The sequence below is a fragment of the Trachymyrmex septentrionalis genome, unplaced genomic scaffold (assembly GCF_001594115.1).
Source record: "Trachymyrmex septentrionalis isolate Tsep2-gDNA-1 unplaced genomic scaffold, Tsep1.0 scaffold22, whole genome shotgun sequence".
NCBI classification, from domain to species: Eukaryota; Metazoa; Arthropoda; class Insecta; order Hymenoptera; family Formicidae; genus Trachymyrmex; species Trachymyrmex septentrionalis.
In genome coordinates, this window is record NW_017305375.1 from 1,616,616 (window position 1) to 1,631,228 (window position 14,613).

Sequence of the window (14,613 nt, forward strand, 5' to 3'; positions counted from 1 at the left end):
TCGCGAAACGCTCGACGCAGAAAACGGCAACTCGTCAACTTCTAATATTCTACACAAAGCACTGTCTCGCGAGAGTACTCACCGTGAAATCGCGTATCGTCGTACATACCGCACCTTTTGCCCCTCACCGAGATTAAAGTCCTTTGCGCTTTGTCCACAAGAGTGTCTGACATCCTCCGTTCTCTGTCTCGTTTTACACGATGCTCCTCCAGGCGGAAGATAGACGTCAACGAATAAGCCGACGAATAATTTTCTTCAACACATATCGGCCCGAGCAAAATTAGTCCCGAGAATGAAATGTGGAGGATAAAAGCAGCAGAGCGGGGGACTTGGGCCACTCTAACGAGACTCTAATCTTCTTCCCTCGTTGAAGCTTAGAGCAGCTATCTCAAACTTTCGCCTCGTACACCGGGTAATTAAAATGTTAATCGAGGAATTAGGTAGTTAAGGAGAAGGTTTGCCCCGACAGGGTATACTTCGGTTTCGCCCGCACGTCGTTTGTTCTGGTTAACGAAACTCGAAAGTCTTTGATCGGATTTAATGTGAACAAAGTGACCAAAGAAATAGTGACAATTCTATTTCATTAAGGACAAATACATAATACATTCATATATCTTCAATATAATAATTATTTCTAAGCCATTTTAACACTAGAATCGTGTCATTTCACGATTACAGCTTCGCTATAACTATATGATTATTTCTTTTTTGTATTAAATATACAGTACAAAGTATTGAAAATACATGCATATAATACAAATATAATATAATTCTAATGCTACAAATAAATCTTATATTTTATGATATCAAAATAAATGTTCGTTAAGTGAAAATAAGGACAAAAGAACTAAATTTAGGATAGCAAATTACCAAATTGGCATCTTCGACGGTTCTATTGGAATACCATTGACGGTTTTAGTGTTAAAATATGTATAATGAGACACGTATATAACATAGCTATTAATAGATTAAACGATAGATATAGCTTTCATTAAAATTAATATTAATTTTCGAAATACTTGCAATTCATGAGAATTATTTCCTGTAGTATATGTTACAATTTAATTGAAAATTTAAAGTTGATGACATTATAAAGTAAAAAATAACATGCACAGAGTCGAATAAAATACCGATTTTGCCTATGTACGTTCTGTACGTTGTGTGTGTTGTGAACGTAATTTCTCGGTCATCTACCAGAGCGGTTTGGGATTGCTATTTTGGAAATTAGTTGGAAAATTAGTTTTAGCCACCAGTTTACTACGAACTTTTGAAATTGGTAGGTTGGAGGACTGGCACGACCGGGGAATATAGTTTTCTGTCATCAACGAGTCACCCCGTACATTGTCAAGTTCTAATGTTATTACAGTTCATTCCGAGCGGCATTTCAGCGTTGGTCAGCGACGAAATGTCGACGGGAAATTGTTAGCTTCCGTTACATCTAAAAGATCATTTTTCACTTTTTGTTGCAGGTTGGACGACGAGAAGCTGGATCTCATTAACGTAAGTAATTTCGATAAAATGCAGCATTACCTTTTACAACTTTAATTAAACGTCTCGCTTGTAGAACAATGTAGAGCAGAAATTATATTTATCTAGAATCTGAGACTCTGAGAATCAAGTCGAAAATTTACGAAATATGCCGTTGCACAAAATATAATATTCAAATAATAATACGAAAATTAATAATAAACAGAAATAAGAGCAATATTAATAATGATTTAATTATCCAATTTAATATCTATATAATAAAAGAATATTTTTAGATAAAAAAGTATAATAATTTCAAAAAAATAAGAAAAATTTTTAATGATTATAATTTATATTATCAGTAAGGAAAGAGAAAGAGAGCGACTTCATCATTCGAGGAAATATAAATCAATTTGAATCATCCGTACAATGAAAATTTGAAATTATCATGTTGCAGCTTAGCCCTCTTTGCACAGGATCGATTAAAAGCCCCGCGATATTAGCTCTCTGTAATCGCGTAAGCCTCCGTACGATTTCGTCGACGTTGATCGACATCGATATCGATACGGGACGCAACGGATGGAAATGGACCATGGTAGAACTACGCATTCCACGCCATATCAAACGTTGCCGGCGTCATGGCGGCCTAATGCACCGCGTCGCGAGCATAACTGTATGCGCCAAATAACCGGAAATTACCGGGCGCATTTCAATCAGAATCGCTCGGCAACGTCCGTCGCATGGACCATCGTTTGTTCCACATAAATAGATGCCTAGCTCGTATGATAATCTCTCAAATCGAGCCGGGAAATCTCGGGGAATTGCTGGCTTCTCTCTGGAGAACCGCTTTTCTGGTAAAGCTACAGCGAATAAGCTCTATATTCAACAGAAAGGAACGCTCGTTTATTATTCGTGATTATCTGTTTTTATCACACTTCACAATATATCGATCACTATAATATATCGACAAAACATGAAAATTAATAACTAAAATATGTTCTATTTATAAATTTGACGTCAACTCTTTGATAAAAAAATTTACGAAGGTTCAATTTATATTTATATATTAATGTTTTAAATATTAAACGATTAATTAATAAAGTTTTTCAGCTTCCAAGGATCAAGTTTTCCAAGAATATAAATGAATAATATTTTATGTATAATTTTAATAAATTTTATTTTAAGTTTTGTATTTGAATAATTAAGCTGTCTAAGGTTAAATTTTTAAAAGCAAATAATATTGATCCTTTTTCATTAAATTTTTGGTTATTGAAAAAATCAAGCACAAACTCAACGTATTTCAAGTTCTCAAAAAGTGTATTTTTATTAATTACATTTTATTATATCCATTGCACCAAAAATGTATTTAACACTTGTTTGCATATGTACGTACTTGAGTGGAAAAATTATAATGAATTTCATGATTATATGGCAAGCGCGATAATAACGATATTTCGAAACTCATATTTTTCGACAATACAAAATGGAGTGTAAATTGTAATGGAATAGAAACAGAAATTTACAATCCAAACAGTACAGGGCGATATTATATATTGTAGTCATCACTGAATATTGAAAATGATTTTCCTCCGTTTATCCTACATCATATTACGTACATCCGCTATGAAATTGCGCACTTAAGCAGGATAGAACGCAATATCGTGTAGTAAGCGCCACAGATTTATCTCGATCGTACATTGCTGTATTTACCAACATGTTCCAATTGCAGTAGTTACTTCATGCATAGTACAACAAAACAATCGTCTTTGACTTGGATGAAGCCATGTGCATTTATCCGCGCAATTGCACTTCGCCAGTGATAGGAGCGCAGCTCATTAATGTCCCCTGCGGTCGAATGTTTCAGTGAACAATTCTAAATAGCTTTTTGATAAATATATACATAAATGGTGTTTTATAGCATGCTATAAATTAAATGTGTCTTGAATAAACATTACATTAGCACAACATAACGTTGCACTAACATTTTGCTTTATTTTATTAAATACTTCACAAAACATAAAAAAGAATTTTTAAATATTATACATTCCACGTATTTCTTTTGTATTTTATATCTGTACACAATCTAATAAAAAAATTAATAAAAATTAATTTTTCTATTTTTATATAATTACATGAAAATAATAAAACAAATTCCTATATAATTTTTAATTGCACAGCAAAAAAACATTTTGTATTTATATTAGAACCGGTTCATTCAAGTTTTTGTTAAAATTTTGTGTTGAATTTTTAATACATTTGAATATTAATTTAATATGATGTAATTATGTTATTTAAATAGTTTGTGTTTCAAATCGATATTCAATCATTTCCTAGTGTCAATGATACAATTTATGAATAAATGAACAAATAACATAAGAATAATGTATTTTAAAACGCAAATTTTTAAATAAATGAATAAAATAGTTGTTAGTTTGATATATCATAAATGTTAATTTTACTGAACAAATATACTTCCACACGATTTGTTTACACACTGTGTAATATTATCTTTTCTGTATTTATTTTTTTAAATAATGTTTGTGTTATCTTCTAATATATTCGTCTTGTGTTAAATTAACACATAAATTTGTTTGACACTTGAAATGTAAATTTAATACAAATTTTCCAAACAGGTATATAAAAATTAATTTATTTTTATAGTATATATATATATAGTTATTAATTGCGTATATAAGTTAGTTTATTTTCACACGTATTAAGATGTTAATTGTAAACATATCAACTTTTAGCTCTTTCAAAACATTCCAAAAAATTTTTATTGTGTTTTCTATTATCGCGTCTTAGTGATATATGTAAGTTGACTGTAAGAGGATAAATTGAAAGAATATATATTTTGCAATCTTCATGGATGCCAAGGTATATCGAGAATCTTTATTCCTCTCTTTCACTGTGTCAGTATCGAGCATGTACACCGGCAATCTCAAGAGAGTGCCTTTACTCCACAATCTTCCGCTTGCGTTTTATTGCAGGGCTACTCTCCTCTCGCTTGTCGAACTGCTTTCTTGATTTTTCTCAGCCACTTGTTTTCATCGCTCTCTCTTCTCAGACACTATCTCCCAAAGGTGCTTCTCGTTCCAAGAGTAGAAATCTTACTATTTGGTGTGCTTGTGTAGTAATTATGGACATACATTCCCTAATATATCACATTAATTGAAGTAAATCTTCGAACAATTCAATAGCTCGTAAATTAAATTACATAATGACATTGTCAGCAGATTTGTAGCAGTTAACTCAATTGCGAAGCACTATAATCATCGTGTGATTTGCTTTTTTATATAGAAATATTTAAAAAATATAGAATAAATAGAAATTCATAACAAAAAATTTATAATTACAATGAGTTTTTATTGAAGTTTTATTAAAATAACTAATGTACTCTATATTTTTATTATTAAAAATGCATGAAATGCATTTTTCCGTTGGGATGTCATGTAGCACAAGTCCTTCCATTTGCATATCATTTACAGTGTGTGCGATAGTAATCTCAGGGGAGTGTCCACTCCACAATCTTCCGCATATGCCATATTGCCGCTGAACGACAATCCTGATTGTTCTCGTGAAAAAGAGGATCATTCTTTTTCCACTCGCTCTTCCTCGAATGATATCCCTCACAGACGATTCTATCGTGATTCTCATCGTTATTTGTAATGCATACAAGAATATTGGTAATAAAATTTTATTCTGTTAAGAATGTTCTCCCACTACAAGAATTATTATTATTGTATTATCTTATAATTTTATATATAAGATATATGAAAATAAAAAGAGCGTCTAATTTTATTTTAAGATGTTTCTAGTATATTATATTATATTATACATAACTGACTTCTCCCTTTTTATAAATCAAAGAATAATTATACATATATTATACAAAAATATGTTGTGTAAAAAATTGGGTGAAAATATAAAGTTAATTGAATAAATTATATTTCGTATATATATTGTTGAAATATATAATTGATATATCTGTGAATCATTTTAATATTTTATTGTATTATATGAAATACACACGAAAATAAAAATATTGATATTTTAATGTCTACGATTGTAGTTAACGCACAGAAAAACTTTCATAGAAATTCCTATATTAGGATCAATGAAAACTATATCTTTAAGACTATAATATTTGATTCTTTTACAAGCACGAATTATGTTAGCTATTGTCGTTTATGTAGTTTAAAGATAACGTCATGTGCACATATAATCGTAACTTTCTAATTAATTTTTTTTTTTGTTATCCAATCTCGCAGCATTTGCACGTCGCTATTATTGTCGGTGACAATTTTGCGAAGTACCCTTCGTGAATGGAAACTTGTTAATGAGTTTACTTCTCGTAGATGTGATTCTCCCGAGGCAATTTAAATTAAAGCGTTATTGTGTTTTGTTATTTATTCGGAAATGAAAGGGGAGACGACCCATTTATAATATTATCTGATATTAGAGAGGCATACACTCTGATAGGAAGTGCTTGGCGAAGGAACTCTCAATGGAGGATTTTACAATAGTAAGATCCAGTATAACGATCATCTTTCGTGCAAAGAGTTCGATCATGAAAACTTTTGCCAAAGTGCACAAAGAAGGCATGCTCCATGCCTTACTCGTGGCGCCTTTTCTCTTGAAAAGTACAAAAAAGGAAAGTTCTGCTAGGTGAAAATCTTTACCCTCCGACTCATAAGACAATGGCACGGTTTTTTCTTTCGTGTCGAGATCGATGAACATTATGAAGAAAGATGGCGCGATCGTCCTGTCACCCGTTCTACTATGTATGTTTTATCACGTGCTAAGTTTTTCTGGAGAGCTATTGTATATTATACGATGACACATTTATCTTGAAATTTTTCGTGCAAACGCAATAAATAAGCTCAATCTTCTTAGAGCAAAAATTTCTATTTTGCCACGCACGTATGCGAGTTGATCTTCCAGTAAATTTACACATAATTATTGCTCGTATGAGAGAAATAATAAAAGTCTTCATTTTGATATACATATACAGAAAGAATCGTTTTGCTAAAGTATTTAAAAATAATTTTGATGGATCTTTAAAATAATTATAGGTTTTTCGAACATGATGAGCAATGCTATAAATAATTTTAACATTTGCAACAATAAGCCTGAACGTTTTACATAATTATTTTGAAAGTTGATAAGTAATGCGTTACTTATAACTCTGTTACTTTTTGTTACTTTTTTCAGTAATGATTATTACTTTTTTCTGTCCACAACGGTAATGATAATGCCATTATATTTTTATAGTAACGAATTCAGTCGTTAATTTAATCGTTACTTTATTTCCTTGTTATCTATATAATTATTCAATAGATCGCATTATTTTTATTAATTAGCTAGAAATATTTTATAATAGAAATTTAAATATAAGAAAACGTTTTGTACTTTATATTTTAGGTTGCATTCTTGCAAATTTTCAATATTGACAGTGAATATTGAAACATATTCTTAATAATATTAATGTTTAAAAACAATGTCTAATAAAAATTTTTAATAAAATCTGCGTTTGTAAATTATAATCTAATTTTATAAGGATAAACATATATCAAAAAATAAAAATAGTATACGGAATTACCGAAGATTTATTAGATATAAGTTTAATATAAGAAGAGCTTGCTATAAGACTAGATTAGAATTTTAAGTTTTAATATTGATTTTCATACTGATTATTAATATTGATTATTAAATAATATAATTTTTGAATATTATAATATCTTACTTTAATTATAGAAAAGTAATGAAAAATATAACGAATTGTTACTTTCTAAGTAATAGTTGCTTTTATGAAGTAATGCATTACCATATAACATTAAACCCTGATTCTATTTTGATGGTCTAATAAAATTACTTTCAGATTGATATCTAGTTTTAAAAACTTTTAGATACCTTAATAAAATTCTAATTGCATATATAATCTATCTACGTGTATCTATGAATTAAAGCTACACAAGAAATATTATTGGCTGTAACTCGATTTATGATGGAAATAAGTTTCTCTCATGGCTAAACTCTAAGGTTTGCTAATGGAAAAGGGACGATTTAATACAGCAACTCTATGAACTAACTATGCTGTTTAAATTAATTCCTCTACCACGTTAAACGCTCACATACTCTTCTGGCTGTTGCATTTCCGCGCCTATCGCCTTGTGATCGTTGTCGGACGAGTCATGTATACACTAAAGCAGTAAAACAGTGTGTCAGGAACAGTTGTCGCGACAGATACCACCACTTTGTGCTCTCTCACGTTTGGCTCTGACATTAATACTGCGAATTATATTATATACGAACGAGTTTCGCGAGTGTGAGTGCAGAAACGGATTTAAACGATCCGTATTAGCGCAACAGTTATTCATTAGCGAATGAATATTCATAATCCCCGTATCTCACGTTTAGCATTATTGTTACACCTCTGCAATACGTTATCTTGATATTAATGATTAATTATCGGTATTATGTAGTTACGTTACATCATAACGTAGCTTTTCGTACGGGAGTAAACTATATTTCCATATTGTGTCCCACCGTTCTTTTAAACGATTTATTATACTCATATTTTGGAAAAATTTAGTAAATAACTATTATATTTAATAAGAGTAATTTGATTATCTCATATTAGCGAAATAAATATATAACATTAATGTTTATACACGAAAGTCGCTTCTTACAAATTATACACATATTACAATTTATCGGTAAACGCATATTCATAAATATAAATAGTAACATATTATAGAACTGAAATATATGAGACATACATATACTCGTAGATACAGGATAGTTGACGCATCTTTGAAACTTAAAATAAAATAAATTTGACTTAAAATATATAAAATTAATTTGGTTAAAAATAAATTTGAAGAAAGATTGTAAGACAAAATTTAATGATATTTAGTTATGCTTTTACATGTCTATAAATGATGAATACAACGTTCCGGCTTGAAAAAGTAATCGATAAACGAAACGATTTATACTTGAACGACATATAGCAGTTATATATGTTCTAGTTCCTTGTGCTATTGACGATCGTGCACGAAGTCGTCAAATGCGTGGTAAAGCGTATTTTTATATTGCCACATGTACACCCTTTACCTTTTAGCGCGCGAACGTCCCTCGATTTGAGTCTGAAATGGATTTGCGGAGTTAAAGCACACATGCACGAGTTTGCCTTTAAATTCGTCATCGAGGGTTGCTGCGTGTCTACCGTCCGTGCTCGCTTCTAAAGGAATTGCGTTTTTCGCAGACCGTGTTTTCATCTATTTCTGCGTTTATTGTATTATCCATATGCCTTTAGCGATAAAAGCGCAGGTTGAAATTAATTGCCGTTGTTTTGTACAATAAGATTGAGAAAAAAATTACATAGTACTTATTAAAAATTTAATATTGTAATAAATAATAATCCTTTTAGTTTGACTTGAAAGAAAATGCTTGATCTTATATATCCATGGAAAGGACGGTTTTGCGGAAGATATTAAAATTTAACTAGATACAGAACTGAAAATGATTTTGTTTGGACCATTAAAATAATTATGATAGGATACTCTGAAATTATATAGTTGCTAGAATGTTAAAACTTTTTGCAGCGTTGCTCGTCATGCTTGAGATTCCAACGTAATTATTTTAATAGTCTAATAAAAAATTATTTTCAGATTTATATTTAGCCAAACTTTTAAATACTTCAGCAAAATTGTTCTTTCCGTGTATATTCATATAAAATCAGTGGCATCTTATGAGACATTGTTACGAGAAATAGTAATTTTTCACGAAATATGAATGATATATTTTCACATAGTTGGAATTTATAACTGACAAAATTGTGAGTTTTGGATTTTGGCCAACGGAAACGGAAACGTGTTAACAAGTTGAAGCATTTGCAAGCAGGTGTATCGATTCGTCATACACTATCGAGACATATGTCATACAATATTCTCTTTCGCTTATATGTATTTTGAATACAAATTTCACACTATAATTCAGTCAATATTACAACGAACTAATTTGTATATTATATAAGTTCTTTTCACGTATTTATCATTATTACATTACGAGCGACGGCTTGCTACGAAATTAATTAAAATTTTTTGCGATCTGTCGTAAACAGTACGCTATCCGTGACATTTAATGGACACCAGGTGCAGTGAAGAATGGCAAACTAATTATATTGATGCAGAAAATCTAATTTTTATTCAACTTTTTTTTACAGGCGTTGCTAGCGATAATTGAATTCAAACTGCCGAGTTTTGACGACGAGTCCGCGACTTTTTGCCGTACAATTACTACAGCGGTATCTCGGTGACGGTAGATAGATTAAGCCGCAGCAAGGTAAAATTAAATAATAATTTGCAACCGTGAATATGTTATGCACGTGCTTGGCGTGCAGGCCCATCGTGTACAATATACTCGCGGCCACATATCTCCCATAGCTGTATCACGAAAGTACAACCCCTTTTTACGTTTATTTCTGTTCAGTTGATTTTATTTACGAATTCGCGAATAAAACAACACGAGCGGAATGCACGCTCATGCCCATACGCTTACAAGCGCCGGTCGGATTAATGGAAATAATTAGCAGGATAAAAACGGTAACTTGACAGTTCAATCGTTGTGTAAACTACCCGGGTTTACGAAAACTCATCAACAAATATATTTCGAAATAAATTTTGTAAATTGCACGACGCGTTAACGCGATTGCGACTGTGTGTTTGCTAACGGCGCGAGTGTATACATAAAATAGATAATGTCGTCGAATAAATAGACAGGAAATGAAAAGCAGAACATATCGTATATGCTTCTTAATTCATTTTATCTGTCCATTTATTTTGTAGTACGTATTCTCATAGTGAAATGTTTTCATCTATAAAATAATGATGGAATTTTTTTGTTACATATTAAATTTTAGATATATTTATTATAGTTGAGTAATATGAGTTTTATCGTTATAATTCGCACGTGCGTAAGTACAATGTGTACGTGATCTTATTAATATATTTATTAAATCTGTAATTTAATATATTTATCAATATTCTCTTTGTAGAGGCTATCAGTTCCGTTTACCTCTTTATTCTTGCACCGCAAAGCAGGCTCTTCTCGTAAAATACAATTTCCGATATCGTGGAAGGAAAGCCGTTTTCGCAAAGGCAAGCAAAGTCGTGCTCCTCTCAAAAGCTCTTTACCGTCTTGATAGCTGATACTATTAAGAGGATCATACTCGCGCACACGTATACGTATATATGAGATATCGGGTAACATATTCTATTCTAAAATGCTATTTTCAATTGCTACAATATTATTTTATAATTTTATAATATAACGATAAATATTGCACAATAGAGAATAAGGAACATTTATCTATTATTGCAAGAGATATTTATTCATTTTATTGTGTAATGATTTTAATCTACAGGCTCATTATGATAGAATAATACATGGTACAAAGTCCACGTATACGAGGTTTATTAATCCATGTACGTGGGAGAACTTGGATAGACAAATGATGCTGTTAAAACTTAGGACAGCTATCGGTGGTTGAGGGAAACCAGATCTTAATACCTCGCATGTATTTAATGATGTGCGGTTGCAGACTGTCACGATGCGACGTCCGGAACTCTAGTAAGGGAGAGTTGTAATAATATACCGACTCTCTCCTTGCAATATCTCCACTAAATTCAACTACTTGCCATATGTACGTGCACGTGAATATTATCTCCAGACTAAATATGTCCCACGATATTATATTACATTTGTGACATTATTGTGTAGCAGCTTCATTACGTTTAAGAGCAAATACTAACAATAATAAACAGTTTATGTTTGTCTCAAGTTTTAGATTTTAACACATTAAAAATCTTCTGTTTAATTAACATTTTCTACTTCACGTTGCATCCTTCGGTTGAATATGCATGCACATTGCCGGTGACAACGGGTCGAGGTAATCCGTCTTCCAACACACTGGTGTTATTTTCTTTCGCACCGGTCGCTACTTAGTCACCAGAAAGGCAATGAGCGTTCGCTCCATGAATAAAACGCTAGTTATCGAGATCGTAAATCGCTAGGAGCATGCCGTGGACGTTTGCGCCCATAGCACCAAATGGAAACAGCGTGCGCGCGCGCGCGAGGTCAGCTATGGGATTCGTGCATCGCCTAGCGCTTGATTTATTCAGAAAATTTTCACCGCGATACCATTCCCTCCTCCCCACTGACGACTTTGCGCGGTAAGTCGAATAATTGCCGCCCCCGGGAGAGTAAATGAATCTAATTGCATCTAAAATTTAAATGGGCGTTTGGCATTTGCATTTAATACCGACGTCTAACTAGCTACGAAGCTCGATAAAGCAAGACCAACCGCGAGATCTGCCGCCCATCCTCAACGTGGCCACAAGATTCGACATCCTAAACAGATCCTCTTGTAAGGGTGCATCGTGTTAAGCTACGTGATTATGAAGCTGACATATCATCGAATCGGGCGACATGTGGATATTATTGAAACACGTTGTGAAGCTAAATCGTTTATCATCTGTTTGCGGAAAATTGAATGATCGTTTTGTGATTAATTTTGAGCTTTTACACAGTTCTAAACAACATAAGTTGATGTTTAGTAAGTGACAGCGCGGTTATACTGGAAACTTGCCGCTTGATTGCTCGCAGATATGCTTTCGAACATGACACGAAAGGAATTACGTCATCAACGACGTAACATCAAACTTCAGCCTGTCCTTATATAGTCCAAGAGTCTATCACGGGAGCTGTCACTAGGTGTCCCAATACTAACGACTACATCGATTGCCTTGTAGCGACGATATGTCAAAGCACCGAAACAAAGTTGCTGTTGGCAACTTAGCAATGAAAATAGAAGAAAATAGTACAGCAAGGTAGCAACAATGTTAAAATATAATTCACTAGTTAACGTTAGGAATAGTCTAAAATAGAGTAACTCTGGTATAATATATACCGCACCTGTTGAAAATTTAATTTTAAGTATAATTTACTATATTTATGATAAATAAACCAGAGTTCGATCGAAACTTTTGCCAAAACTGAACCGAAATACTCGGCTACATGTCAATTTCAGTCGAAATCAAAATTAAAAAATTATAGAAATCCTATAAAAAACTATATGTATAGACATATCCATTATATCATATATTTTTTCTTCATAAACATAATTTATTGAAACAATAATTAAATTTCGGCCGAAATCGAAAATTGAAATTTCAACTGTGTGTCAATTTTTTTGCCAAAGAATAAGTACTTCTTCTTTATAAACATAATAATTTAATTAACGAAACAATAATTACACATATTAAAATTCATATTTATGAAGAACAGCTATATGGTTTTAGTCATAACTGACACGTAATGAGTATTCGTTTTTAGTTCGATAAAAGTTTCGGTCGGATTCTAAAATATATACCAATAAATACGTTACACTGTCTACTATTATACAAAAATTAGAAATACAAACTATGTATTTATTTTTTTCTATTAAAAGAAAACTTTAAACTCCCCTCCCTCTTCCTTACGTTTTTGGCGTATATTCCATAAGGGTGGGATGTACGGCTACTTACACGAAGTATAAGTAGCCCTACAAGATATATTTATAAAAAATTTATTAAATAATTAGAAATTTGACACGTGAGTGAAAAATACCATATTTCGAAGGCGGTTCTTCATGCCTAATAATATTTCTTGTGAATTTCCAACTCAAACTAACTGTGCGCCGATTATTTGTCGGTCTTGAAATACAGTCTTAAACCGAAGGTGCTATAGTAATACACAGTTAATCACAAATTAACAGGCAGTTTAATATTATTGCTGCAAATAAGCATTTTAGAAAGCTTTTAATGATTACTAGAAATAACACGTAAAATGATACAATATCTAACTTATAAAATGTGTTTATAGTTTTATAAAAGAATAAAAATATAGTAAATAAAATATATACGAAGTAATAGATAATAATTTCAATCTTTTGCACATATTACAAGTGTTATGATACGAGGTAAATGTTTCATGTAATACATTTATTGTATTTAATGGAATAAATTCAATCTATGCACTTTATATGTTTTGCGCATAAATCCTGCTGAAAATGCCGTACCTATATCACAAACAGGTGAGACATACAAGCTGAACAAAGAATTCAAGAGCTAAGCACTTATATTTTGTTATATTTCAGCCTTTATTATCCCTCTATACTTATATATCACAAAATAATTATTTAAACCTTTTAAAAATGCTATAGTTTACTATCTAAATTACTGTAGCAGCCAATCTTTTCTTACAGTGTACCGTAATCATTTTATGTAGGATATGATATATGGTTGTACTACTTACAACATTGACGAATTGATTCATTATTAACAAACGACAATAGTTTCATTATTATTAACAATAAAAAACTGAAACCATAACACAATACTAATATGTATAAACACTGAAAGAAAAGATTGCTGCAGCAAATTAGATGGTATGGTTAAATATGGCATAGCATTTTTAATTGGCTGCCGCAACCAATTAAAAAATGCTATGCCATATTTCACCATCTAATTTGCTGCAGCAGCCAATCTTTTCTTTCAGTGAAGATGTGTAACAAAATAATTAAGTGCAAATTACTTCCACATACTTCTTCTTTTTTTTTTTTTACTTTGGCGTAAATCCTTGCTCAGCGTAAAGACTACCGTAGACAAAATTCTGAAATAGTAACCATAAGACGTAAACTTAAGCCGATGAGCCATTCAGGATATTACTTTAGATCTACGTAATCTAATGGAAATAAAAATAGCAATAAACTTATCCATAAGACAAATTTCAACCGGTTAAAATCTGTCTTATGGATATAAGTTTACTGCTATTTCTATTTCCGTCAGATTACGTAGATTTAAAACAATATCCTGATTGGCTCATCGGCTTAAGTTTACGCCTTACGATTACTGTTACGGAATTTTGTCGGTGATAGTCCTAAATATCGCGGAGTTACCCTATTCGAGTCGATATCAACTAAAGTAACGTAATAGCAACATATATAATTTCGCATTCAATAATTTTATGTAACATCATATATATTATATTACATTTATATTGTATTTAATAATCCTACATTTATAATTAATAGATAATGATTTA

At 31.6% G+C, this 14,613-nt stretch overlaps 1 protein-coding gene across 1 annotated transcript in view; it reads left to right on the forward strand.

The window, feature by feature from the left end:
• Positions 1–14,613, forward strand: part of LOC108748251 (leishmanolysin-like peptidase) — a 282,732-nt gene that overhangs the window by 224,313 nt on the left and 43,806 nt on the right. The window contains exon 3 of the mRNA XM_018486286.1: positions 1,470–1,500. Within this exon, the coding sequence (XP_018341788.1) occupies positions 1,470–1,500 (31 nt within the window). The remainder of the gene's footprint in view (positions 1–1,469; positions 1,501–14,613) is intronic.